The 13,930-nt window shown below is 33.2% G+C and overlaps 1 protein-coding gene across 1 annotated transcript; it reads right to left on the bottom strand.

Annotated features, from left to right (window-relative positions):
- Positions 1–5,748: 5,748 nt before the first annotated feature.
- LOC148575155 (uncharacterized) lies at positions 5,749–11,119 on the bottom strand. The gene is made up of 4 exons (XM_088506081.1): positions 10,061–11,119; positions 8,974–9,047; positions 6,278–6,300; positions 5,749–5,819 (listed from the first exon to the last, which is right to left on the bottom strand). The coding sequence occupies exons 1-4, from the start codon at positions 11,117–11,119 to the stop codon at positions 5,749–5,751; spliced, it is 1,227 nt and encodes a 408-aa protein (XP_088362207.1).
- Between the last annotated feature and the right edge of the window lie 2,811 nt (positions 11,120–13,930).

The following is a 13,930-nucleotide window of genomic DNA, read 5'->3' as shown; positions in this document are numbered from 1 at the left end:
ATGCTAAACTTAAGATTCTATATTTTTTTGTTTATGCCATAAATAAGTATTATTTACAATGATTTATATTGATTTAAAAGCTTAAAAATTTTTGTACGTATTAATTTTATATTTAATATTAAAACATGAAAATTTACTATGTTATTTTACTATTAATGTATGTAGTATTACATTATAAAATATAAAAATTAAAATGATTATTATATAGTTTAGATGGATTGAACTAAATATAAAAATATAAAATAGAATTGTATTATTAAATTTTAGTAATTTTAATTAGTTAATAATATAAAATAAGATAGAAGTGACTATTTATAATTGAATAGTTTTGGTTGATTAGACTAAAAAAATCGAAAAATACTCTAAATAAAAAGCTAAATTAACTTTAATATTAAATTCATTAATACGATTTTAATTTTATATAATAGTTAGATAATAAATTAGTAAAAGCAAATGGAAGGATGGCTTTAATTAGTATTTGATAAAATATTCATTTAGAATAATTAAAAAAAGTAAAAGTATGATATTATTAAAAATAATACATTTTTATGTTTAAAATACATTTAAATAAAATATTTCTAAAATATAAAATTTAGAATAACATAGTTTCATGAATATTAATCATTAACCAATTATGAACTAACATAAAATTATAATACAATTTATTGACGAAAAATAATCAACAATTAATATTAATAAATATAAAAATCATCCAAACACTTTGATTAAAAGTATGAGTGGTTAATTATCATTTATTATTAATAATATTTTGTTCATAACTAAAACTAAAAATATAATTATTCAGATTTAGATTTTAGAAGAATAAACGTATAAGTAACAAATAATCTATTTTATCATGCATATTATAAATTAATGAATTAAACTAACTGATATAATAAATTATAATTAATTATAATAAAAAGAAATAGAAGCGATAAAATACTATAATAACATAAATTAAGTGTGAGAGTTTTATTTTTTTTTTTTTACAAATTTTATATCACATCTGTTTCAATAATAATAAATAAAAATACATCAACTTGATATCTAAGAGAAAATGATGAGATAAAATCATAACACAGTTCTAAAACAAAAGTTTAAATTAAACCATAATATCATTGCACAACACAAATTGAAAGTAATTTCACACTATAATATACCACACAAATAGGTAAATGACTTAAGCTTAATTACGAAATTTTTTTTATTTATGCATATATGATAACACCATGGTCTATAAATGCTTCATGGATAACATATTATATATTGCTCTGAATGATGAGCACGGGAGTTGAAGAGTGTGTGGTAGTTTCTGTCCACGATAGTTGACTTCTTGCGACGACGCCTCATAGGAAGAAAAAGAATTGTTGTAAAAGTTACCTAATAAAAGAGTAATTGGTAAATGAATGATATTTTCTTCTAGCATATATGGTCTTTTATAGTGGTAAAATAAAAATGGAAGGAATAAAATTTTATATTTTTATATTCGGAGTAGAATTTGATATTTATCGTAATAAAATTAAATAACTAATCAGTTATAATTCATTGAAGGTTGTGGTAGGCTTCGAGAAGGGGGGTTGAATCTATGCCTTCTTTTTAAGTTGCTGTTATTACGCTTTTAAAATGAACTTTCAATTCAGGTTCAGTTTGAACTTAGCAACGAAAATTTATGAGACAATTTATTTTTGTCTCATGAATATCAGAAAACAGAACTCAGCAGAGAAGAGAAAAGCTAACACCAGCATGTATCCTGGTTCGGTTGCCTTGTGCTATGCAACCTACATCCAGTCTCCTCCACAACTATGGAAGAATTTCACTATAGTTAACAGTATTACATACACCAATTTCACAGGATTGACCCAATCCTTTCACACTCAAGTTCTAACCTAACTTGACATTGGCTATGCTAATACTTAACTATTCCTCTTAGTGCTAACCCAACTAAGAAAGGGATACCTTACAGGTACAAGATACAAGACACTTAGCCAACCCAAAGAAATTAGAAAATAACTCTAGGTTTTTCTCTCAAGTGTATCTCTCAACCTTTTTCCACTCATGGCTTTTTCTTAAGCTTTCTCACAATGCCTTTTCTCTCAAGAAATTACAAAAAGATAAACTTAGAAAAGTATATTACAATCAGTAAAACATGAAGGAGATTGACTTCATCAGCAGCCTCTTTGCTATGTGCAAAACCAGATTTGCAAACCTTAGATGCAGTTCTTCAGTATTGGCCGAATGCTTCTTTGAAAGAAAGCATTATCCAAGTAGAGGAACTTCCTAACAGAACACTGTTCTCACACTCTGGTTTTCTCTCCTTAGTTTCTGAATGAACATCAAACCTCTTTTATCTCCTTGCATGTTGCTGGGTTCTTCTTCCAAGGTCAACACCTTGAGCCTTGAGCTTCACCAACCCACAGAATCACTTTTTCTCATTAAACCTTAGAGTAGAAACTTTGCTTCTGACTTCTTCATCTTAACCAAAAGCCATAAAGCAGTAACCATAGAAATCTTCTCATGGTCAACTTGATCTTAGCCATTGAGAAATTACTTGGTCCCCAAGTATCACTTGTGACCGTAGATGTAAAGCAGAATAGGGCAGAGAACAACTTTCCCTTGAATGCCATTTTCAGATATAGCAGAGAGTTGGGAAGAAGAGATGAAACCGAGTTGCATGTATGAGGAAAAGATTTACCTATAACCTAAGCTTGATTTGGTTTGGATTTGTTGAGATGACTTCTGCCTTTCAAGCTTAGTTTCTCTTTCTTGCTTCTTTGTGACTATCTTGGTGAAGAAGCTCTCTCTCTCTTTCTCTTTCTTACTTTTCTGAAGCCTTGATTTGACTTGATTAGAGAGGAGAGGAACGTTGCTTCTGGTAAAGCAAGATGGAGAAAATTGAAAATCAATTCGGGCTTGGATCGGGTTCTTCTCAAGTTCAGCCTGTTGGTGCCTTGCCTTGCTTCTTGGAAGACTTTTGCTTGAGATAAATGACTTGGGCTTGTCTTTATTTTCACTTACCATTCAGCCCATTAGCATATATCTTTTGTTTGATGTTGGGCTGCTGCAACACTTGTTTTTAGCCTGCATCACTTATAAAAAATAATCAAAACTAATTGGGTGATTAGCCCACTAATCAAATGTTTGTCATCATCATTTTTATTAATTAATTTCTTAACTCAACAATCTCCCCCTTGATGACAAACATAATCAAGCAATGATCAAAGGAATTTAAATTTTTAGTAAGGTTAGAAAATTTTCCTTTGATGTTTCTTGCTTTAGTGTTGCTCCCCCTTTCCTTTTAAAGATTAGCTCCCCCTGGATTTATACTTTCTTCTTTATTCTTGTTTTTCATTGTACTTAAAGATAACACAATAGAGAGCTGTACACAATTATCTTATCTAAGGGATATCAAACAAACAACACTATATAATCAGCCCAACATTAAGCTAATATCATCAGCAAGTGAAATCAAGTATTAATGCAGCAAACAGACAAAAATCCCAAAATAAATACTAGTAAAGCATCATCCTAGTAAAACATCATCCTATTGCTTTTACTCCCCCTTTTGTTATCAAGGGCGGACAATAAGCAAGAACAAAAAACAAGGTCTTGAATCCTGCAGAAAAGAGTTAGTTCACAATGAAAAGTGCTGTCTAAACTACCAAAGGTGCAATAGTATCTAGAGTTATTACAGTCATCCAAAATGAAACAGTTCAAGAGTAGCTAAAGAAACAGAATTCATGAGACAAAAAGTGAGTAACAGTAGCAGTTTTTATGAGACAAATCCTAGGCATCAAAACCATTCCCCTCAGAAGCAGCTTCGTCTTCAGCATCAGTGGCAATGTCTTCATCATTTTGAAGGTTGTCAATGAAGGTCATGAGCACAGCGACCCTATCCCTTGATTTCTTCAGGAAGTTCTCATGCTTGGTGGCTAGCTTCCTTTGTTCCTCGCTCATGGCAATCATGTGATTTGATTGGGAAACAAACTCTTGAGCGACATCCTTGACCACATTCAGCAGAGCAGATTTCTTCCCAGTGGAAATGGAAGTGCCCTCGGTGGAAGGAGGAGGAGAGTCATCTGGAATGAACTCTTCATCATCATCATCATCTAGAACCACTCTCTCAGATCGAGTTGGTCCTTTTTGCTGTTTCACTGAACCACCCCCTTTTAGGTATGAATGTCTGTTTTCATAATCCTCATTTGACAGGTCAACACCAAAATTCTCAAATATGCAAGTTAAAAACATGCCATAAGGTAGTGCTTTATCTTTTATACTTCGAACAGAATCAAACATGTATCTAGCCATCAAGTAGGCAAAAGAGATTTCTGTTTTAGTGATTAGGGCATACAAAACAAGTGTGTCAGTGTAAGAAACCCTTTGATATGAACCACTTTGAGGAATCAAGATGTGGTTGACAATACGATACAACTGAGCACATTCATATCCTAGGGCTTTGTGAGTGGGTGTGATGCCATCAATTAAGGAAACATGTTCACAAATGTGAGCTAGAGCATCATGGTAAGAGATACCAACACCTTCATCCCACTTCACAGATGTATAAGTACACGGCCCAACATCAGTGTACTTCAAGGAATCACTGATAGTTTCATTATTCAAGATAATGTCTCTGCCCTTAACATAAGAATGCACACTTCCTTCATGATAAGTCATGTTTGCATAAAATTCTTTGACTAACTGAGGATATACAGGTTTTTTGATTTTGAAAAGGTGATTCCAGTCTAAAAACTCCAAATTTTCAACAAAAGAAAAACTTTCTTTTTCAAATCAGGTAAATCAGCAAGAAAAGATGGATATAGAGTACGATACTGAATAACTCCCTCATAAAAATTATGGTTCATGGCAGATTTGAAACGATGGGGGTTATAGTTTGAGTGAGATATCATGAAGTGTGATTTGTGAGCAAAAGGATCAATGTCTGGTTCTCTAACAGATTTGAGAGGGCGATGAGGGTTACCTCTTTGTGAGCGCATAGGAACAGACCTTGACTTGGGTTTAGTAGTCTCAGGAACAGGTTCTTCAACAGTAGGACGCTTACCCTTGGATAAACCAGGTTTCGAAGAGCTTGGTCTGGAGGGCGTCGTCTTTGGTGGTGGCGTCGGCTTGGCAGAGGCAGGGTATCTTGGAGTATTTTTGGTCCGAGCCATGGGGTCACAGCTAGGAGGAGAGGTAGGAGGAGAAGGAGATGGAGTAAATGTCCGATCTTGGGAGCGAGTGGAAGACTTTGTGGGAAGCTTATAAACTTTTTTACGAGGAGGCCTTTTAGCAATGGTTTTCTTCCTCATTTGGTTAGTTTCAGTCTTTTAAGGGAAGAGAAGCAGTAAAGTGAGTGAGAAGAAACCAAAGAGTATGAGAAAAAGTTATGGAGGAAAGAGAGAGAGTGTTGGTAACGGTACCCAAAAGTGGAGTTCCAAAATCATGCAACTGTATCACCATTTGAAAAGACTTGAAAAGACATGACCTCATAAAAGAAAGATTTGATTTGATTTTTAAAACAAGAAAATTGAATTTTAAATTTTCGAAATCCTTAAAAAATTAAATCAAACTGAAAAGCCTTTTTGAAAAGTATTAAAATAAAACTTTTCCAAGAAAAATTAAACACACATGCCAACAAAAAATTGTTCACAAAAAAAATGTAACATTCATATTTGGGCCCAGAGATGGTTGGACTTAAGGAAACACATTTGAACCACTCATGATCTGAATATTGAAGTTGGCCCAGATTAAGTCTCACTTGAAACAAGCCCAGAACACGCCGAGTTGAGGGAAACGTTCATCTCCTGCCCAGAATTGTCTCATGCCTGTTTACGAGACAAAAAGCTCCAACAAATACATCAGCATTTTTCAAACAAAAAATCATAACTCAAAATTCCTAGACAAGTCCTAAGCATGCAGAATCTATCCTCAGCCAATGGTTTTGTAAAAATATCTGCTAATTGATCCTCTGATTTAACAAATTGAATGCAAATATCCCCTTTTTGGACATGTTCTCTTGTTGAGTGAAATTTCACTTCAATATGCTTAGTCCTAGAGTGCAAAACTGGATTTTTAGAAATATTAATGGCACTCATATTATCACACATCAAGGAAATATTTTTAGCATTTAATTTGTAATCAGCAAGCTGTGTTTTTAACCATAAAAGCTGAGAACAACAAGAAGAAGCAGCTATATACTCAGCCTCTGCAGTGGATAGGGCCACTGTTGGTTGCTTCTTACTTGACCATACATTTAAGGACTTTCCAAGGAAGTAACATAAACCAGAAGTGCTCCTTCTATCAACCCTATCACCAGCAAAATATGCATTACAATAACCAACTGCAGAAAAATCATCAATCTTAGGATACCAAAGACCAAAATTGGATGTGCCATGAACATATCTTATGATCCTTTTAACTGCAGAAAGATGTGACTCTTTAGGTTTGGATTGGAACCTAGAACACAATCCAACACTTTGCACAATATCGGGTCTAGAGGAAGTTAAGTACATAAGAGAACCAATCATTCCTCTATACCTAGTCTCATCAACATCTTTCTCAGTTTCTCCCTTATCTAATTTAGAACTAGGATGCATGGGAGTTCCCATGGGTTTGGCATTTTCCATACCAAATTTCTTAACTAATTCCTTGGCATACTTCTCTTGGTGGATGAAAATACCTTTTTCAGTTTGTTTAATTTGTAGCCCAAGGAAAAAATTAAGTTCACCCATCATACTCCTGTCAAATTCACTTGTCATGAGTTTTCCAAATTCAGAACAAAGGGATTCATTGGCTGATCTAAAGATAATGTCATCAACATATATTTGGACTAGAATAAAAGAATCATTAGAGTTCTTGATGAATAGAATTGTGCCAGTGGTGCCTCTTTGAAAACCATTTTTCAAAAGAAAACAGCTAAGTCTCTCATACCAAGTCCTAGGAGCTTGTCTTAAACTATAGAGAGCTTTAGATAATTTGAAAACATGATCAAAATGCTCTTTATTTTCAAAACCAGGAGGCTACTCCACATACACTTCTCTATCTATCACTCCATTCAAAAAAACATATTTCACATCCATTTGATATAATTTAAAACCACAAAATGCAGCATAAGCCAAGAGAAGTCTTATGGCTTCCATTCGGGCAACAGGGGCAAAGGATTCATCAAAGTCTATTCCTTCTTCTTGGTCATATCCTTGTGCCACTAGCCTTGCCTTGTTTCTTGCAATGCTACCATCTTCTCCCAACTTGTTCCGAAAAATTCACTTGGTGCCAGTCACTTTCTTTCCACTTGGCCTTGGAACCAAAGTCCATACTTGGTTCTTTTCAAACTCAAGAAGCTCATCCTCCATAACTTTAACCCAAGAAGGGTCACTAAGTGCTTTCTTGACATTTTGAGGCTCTATTTGTGAAAGAAGGGCAATGTTTGATCCTTCATTTGCCTTTCTAGTGGAAGACCTTGTTTGCACTCCATGAGATACATCCCCAATGACAAATTCCTCAGGATAATTCTTCAAGAATCTCCATTCACGAGGTCTGGTGGACTTGGAGGCAGATTCAGTCACCAAGGGATTCTGAACGCTGCTGGCTGTAGGATTTCCTTCAGATTCATGAGACAAAATGGAATTGTCTCTTGAATTTTCAGCATTAGCAGTTTCTGGTTCAGCTTGTCCAGAATTTTCTTTTTCATGATTTTGAGCAGCTTCATCTTCCTTTTGAGCTTGATTTCCTGCATCACAATCTTCAAAAATGATTTGTACCAAGTTAGTATCACAAAATGTAACATGTATGGACTCATCAATAATCCTAGCATCTTGATGATAAACCCTATACGCTTTACTAGTTGTGGAATATCCTACAAACAAACACTCATAAGCCTTTGGATCAAATTTTCCCAAATTTTTTTTGTTATTCAAAACAAAACATTTGCATCCAAAGATGTGCAAGTAGTCTAAGTTTGGTGGGTAGCCTTTCCAAAGTTCATATGGGATTTTCTTCAAAAATTTCCTTATGATTGTTCTATTTAAAATGTGGCAAGCTGTGTTTACCGCTTCAGCCCAAAGGAATTTTGGAACATTACTCTCACAAAGCATAGCTCTTGTCATCTCTTGTATGCTTCTATTTCTTCTTTCCACAACACCATTTTGTTGTGGTGTTCTTGGACAAGAGAAGTTGTGAGATATTCCAAATTCTTCACAAAAGGATTCAAACAAATTATTTTCAAATTCAGTTCCATGATCGCTTCTTATAGAAGAGATTTTCAAATCCTTTTCATTTTGAATTTTCTTGCAAAAAGGTTCAAAGGCCGAAAAGGCTTCATTTTTGTGTGCAAGAAATAAAACCCAACCAAACCTAGTATAGTCATCCACAATTACTAAACCATAATGTTTACCACCTAGGCTTTGAGTTCTTGTTGGACCAAATAAATCAATGTGTAGCAACTCAAGTGGTCTTTTAGTAGAGATGTCTTCCTTTGGTTTAAAAGAACTTTTTGTTTGTTTTCCTATTTGGCAAGCATCACAAGTGATGTCTTTGTCAAACTTTATCAAAGGAAGACCTCTTACTAATTCTTTCTTTACAAGTTTGTTTATTTGAAACATACTTGCATGGCCCAATCTCTTGTGCCATAACCACTTTTCAGATTCTTTAGAGTGAAGACAAGCTACATTTTGATCCTTTAGTTCATCAAGAGTAAGTCCATACATATTATTGAAATGCTTGGCAACAAACATCACTTCATTTGTCTTTTCATTAACAGCACATCATTCAAGCTTTTTGAAAACAACTAAATATCCTAAATCACACAGCTGACTTATAATCAAAAGATTGTGCTTTAAACCACATACCAAAAGTACATTATCAATGAAAGTAGATTGCTCATTACCTACTTTTCCAACAGCAATGATTTTACCTTTACCATCATCTCCAAAGGTCACAAAACCTCCATCATACTTATTTAGTTTTATGAAGTAGGTTGACCTTCCAGTCATGTGCCTTGAACATCCACTATCCATGTACCACATGTCCTTTTTGTTCTTGGATGCTAGGCAAATCTGCATGATGAGTTTTAAGTAGCCTTAGGTATCCAAATTAATTTGGATCCTTTGAAGTTAATCCATCTTGGTTGCCCAAGTGCATTGAAATCACAAACAACATTGTATACTTTGTTTCCTACAACTCTCTTTTCAATGAAGCATTGTTCATATGAGTGACCAACTTTCTTGCAATTAATACAATGATTTTCTGATATGTGTCGCTGAAATTTAGGTGAGTTAAATTGCTTGAAATGATTAAAGTGTTGAAATTTTCTGGTTTTTGGAGGAGATGCATTTCTTTTGACAAATTGATTTTTGTTAAAGTTATTCCTCTTTGCAAAAGCATTTTCACCAGAATTTCTTTGAAAATTTTTACCTTTCGAATATGAGGTTTTGTTGTAAAATGGTGGTTTCTTGAAAACAGCCTCATTTTTCGAAATGTAACCCAAACCTGGCCGGTTTGAACTCGGATCAGTTCTTGGTGAAGGCTCAGTTTTACTTGTGTATACTTCATCAAATTTTTCTTCAAAAGTTGGAACATATCCAATACCCGATTTGTTTGGTATGGATTTGGTATTTGATGAAGAAGCCACAAATTTTATAGAAGAAGTATTAGAAACTACATCTTCCTTGGCTATGTAGCCTAAACCAGATTTTTCAAACAATGGTCTTTGACTTGCAAGTAATTTGTCCAAGTTACTAGAACCTTGAGCAAATTTTGCTAAGTCACCATTCAGCCTTTTAATCATATCATTTAATCTTTTATTTTCATCAATTAACTCATGAGAAGGATCCACAATGTGCTTTCCTTTTAATTTTTCAAGTTCAGATTTTAGAAATCTGTTTTCTTCAATGATGTCCAAAGCACATTCAGTTTCCTTCACCTTTTCTTTTAAAAAATCATTTTTAGCTCTTAACACATCTCTTTCAGATCTGCACTCATTGTACTTGTCAAGCAGTTTTGAGGTGTTTAAAGTAAGATCATCAATAATAGCATGTAAATCCTCAATGGTCAAATCATAATAATTTACCTCATCAAGATTGTTGTTTCTAGCCATGAAGCAGTCTTTGTCATCTCCTTCAAATTCTTCTTCTTCATTTGAGTCATTCTCAAGATCCTCCCAAGCTACCATGAGTACTCTCTTCCTTTCCTTCTTTCCTTTGTCCTCCTTTTTGAGCTTTGGACAGTTTAGCTTGAAGTGTCCAGCCTCCTTGCAGTGATGGCACGCCACCTTGCTCAAGTCGATCTTGTGCTCTTTTGAACTTGAAGCCTTGTATTTGCCCTTGTTCTTCATCATCCTTCTAAATCTCCTAGCAAAAAACAAAAGCTCGTCATCTGAAATACCATAACTAGACTCACTCTCTTTCGGTTCTATTTGTGACTTGAGGGCTATTCCCTTTTTCTTTGAGTCTGTGTTTGTGTGTGTGGCTTCATAGGCAAGGAGTTTTCCTCTCAGCTCATCATAGGTTATGTGACTTATGTTGTTGCTCTCGATTAGGACAGTGGCAGTATTTTCCCATTCTTTTGTGAGGCTTCTAAGGAGTTTTCTCACCAAGGTTTGTTCTGTATAGTTTGTACCCATAGCATCAAGGTTGTTGATTATGATTGAGAATCTCTCAAACGCTTCATCAATGCTTTCTCCATCCTTCATGCTAAACATCTCGTACTCTTTTCGCAGCATATCAATCCTCGTTTCTTTGACTTGTTTGGTGCCTTCTTGTGTAACCTGGAGTTTTTTCCAGATTTCTTTGGCTGTCTTGCATCTAGACACCTTCCGGTACTCTTCAAAGCTGATAGCACAGTAAAGAAGGTTGATTGCTTTAGCGTTCAGCTCTATCTTCTTCTTGTCATCTTCATTCCATTCAGCTTCTTCTTTTGGAGTCACCACTCCATCAACACTTGTTTTTGTTGGGATCTTGGGACCGCTCACAACAATCTTCCATATGTTGTAGTCAATGGATTGGATGAAAATCCTTATCCTTTTCTTCCAGTAGGAGTAGTTCTTCCTGTTGAAGAAAAGTGGCCGGTTGTTTGACTGGCCTTCAGTGAGGGTGTAGGAAACTGTGGTTGTGCCCAAGTTGTTCGTCATTGGATCTTTGCTCCAAGCGGTTAAGCTTGATTCTTGAGACCTTAGCTCTTGATACCAATTGAAGGTTGTGGTAGGCTTAGAGAAGGGGGGTTGAATCTATGCCTGCCTTTTAAGTTGCTGTTATTACGCTTTTAAAATGAACTTTCAATTCATGTTCAGTTTGAACTCAGCAGCGGAAATTTATGAGACAATTTATTTTTGTCTCATGAATATCAGAAAACAGAACTCAGCAGAGAAGAGAAAAGCTAACACCAGCATGTATCCTGGTTCGGTTGCCTTGTGCTATGCAACCTACATCCAGTCTCCTCCACAACTATGGAAGAATTTCACTATAGTTAACAGTATTACATACACCAATTTCACAGGATTGACCCAATCCTTTCACACTCAAGTTCTAACCTAACTTAACATTGGCTATGCTAATACTTAACTATTCCTCTTAGTGCTAACCCAACTAAGAAAGGGATACCTTACAGGTACAAGATACAAGACACTTAGCCAACCAAAAGAAAATAACTCTAGGCTTTTCTCTCAAGTGTATCTCTCAGCCTTTTTTCACTCATGGCTTTTTCTTAAGCTTTCTCACAATGCCTTTTCTCTCAAGAAATTACAGAAAGATAAACTTAGAAAAGTACATTACAATCAGTAAAACATGAAGGAGATTGACTTCATCAGCAGCCTCTTTGCTATGTGCAAAACCAGATTCGCAAACCTTAGATGCAGTTCTTCAGTATTGGCCAATGCTTCTTTGAAAGAAAGCATTATCCAAGTAGAGGAACTTCCTAATAGAACACTGTTCTCACACTCTGGTTTTCTCTCCTTAGTTTCTGAATGAACATCAAACCTCTTTTATCTCCTTGCATGTTGCTGGGTTCTTCTTCCAAGGTCAACACCTTGAGCCTTGAGCTTCACCAACCCACAGAATCACTTTTTCTCATTAAACCTTAGAGTAGAAACTTTGCTTCTGACTTCTTCATCTTGACCGAAAGCCATAAAGCAGTAACCATAGAAATCTTCTCATGGTCAACTTGATCTTAGCCATTGAGAAATTACTTGGTCCCCAAGTATCACTTGTGACTGTAGATGTAAAGCAAAATAGGGCAGAGAACAACTTTCTCTTGAATGCCATTTTCGAATATAGCAGAGAGTTGGGAAGAAGAGATGAAACCGAGTTGCATGTATGAGGAAAAGATTTACCTATAACCTAAGCTTGATTTGGTTTGGATTTGTTGAGATGACTTCTGCCTTTCAAGCTTAGTTTCTCTTTATTGCTTCTTTGGTGACTATCTTGGTGAATAAGCTCTCTCTCTCTCTTTCTCTTTCTTACTTTTCTGAAGCCTTGATTTGACTTGATTAGAGAGGAGAGAAACGTTGCTTCTGGTAAAGTAAGATGGAGGGAATTGAAAATCAATTCGGACTTGGATCGGGTTCTTCTCAAGTTCAGCCCGTTGGTGTCTTGCCTTGCTTCTTGGAAGACTTTTACTTGAGATGAATGACTTGGACTTGTCTTTATTTTCACTTACCATTCAGCTCATTAGCATATATCTTTTGTTTGATGTTGGGCTGCTGCAACACTTGTTTTTAGCCTGCATCACTTATCAAAACTAATTGGGTGATTAGCCCACTAATCAAATGTTTGTCATCATCATTTTTATTAATTAATTTCTTAACTCAACATTCATGTATTTAAATAAATAAAATAAATTAAATAAAAATATTTTTAAAAATTAATTAAATCAGTTAGTTGATACAAATAATTAGTATAATTGATTTTATTTGATTTATTGAATTCAAAAAAATAAATTAAAAAATAATTGATTAAATTAATTAGTTGATATAATTAATTTATTATAATTGATTGGATTTAATAAATTAAAAAAATAAATAGGAAAACATATAAGACAATGATTTTTTTTAACTAAATTAATTTGTATTTATTGTATTTAATCATTATAAGTAACAAATCATCTATACTATTATGTACCTTATAAATTAATGAATTAAAATAATTAATATAATAAATTACAATTATTTGATTGATATGAATTATAATAAATCGTGTGATATTTAAATATCTAATAAAATCAATTAGTTGATATAATTAATCTACTGTAATAAATTGTATTCAATGAATTATAAAAAATAAATTAAGAAACACGCTCAAAAGTAGTGACGGATCCAGAAATTTTAAATAGTAGAGGTAAACATATAACATATAAAAATAATAAAAACTATTTATAAATATATCAAAATATATAAAAAATAAATAATATAAAATATTAAATATTAAATAATTTTTATGTAATCATTATCAATATTAATATATTAATAAATAATAATATGGTTATTAATTTATCTTTCTGTAAATAATAATAATAATAATAATAATAATAAATAAAATTAATCAAAATATAAATAGGTTATTTTTTAATCAATAATAAAAATGAAATATATTCTTTTATGAATTATATACAATAAATGATATTTTAAATAAATGATATTTTTTTATGTTATATTTTTTTCAATAAATAATATCACGGGTAATTATCATTATTATTATTATTATTATTATTATTATTATTATTATTAAAATGATTAAAAGTATTTTTAATTGATAATTGATAAGTAATTTAATAATGCATTAAATATTGATTTGGTATAATTATAATAAAGATATGTTTCTAAATTAGTATAATTATGTATTATTTATTAAATATTAATTATAATATAATTATAATAAAGATTTTTTATAAAATAATTTAGAATAGATAATAGGAAAGTTCATTTTGAACGGAAAACGGAATCACGAGA

Source organism: Arachis ipaensis, chromosome B2 (assembly GCF_059453495.1).
Source record: "Arachis ipaensis isolate K30076 ecotype BB chromosome B2, ASM5945349v1, whole genome shotgun sequence".
In the NCBI taxonomy this organism is placed as follows: Eukaryota; Viridiplantae; Streptophyta; class Magnoliopsida; order Fabales; family Fabaceae; genus Arachis; species Arachis ipaensis.
This window is presented reverse-complemented; position numbering and strand designations above follow the sequence as displayed.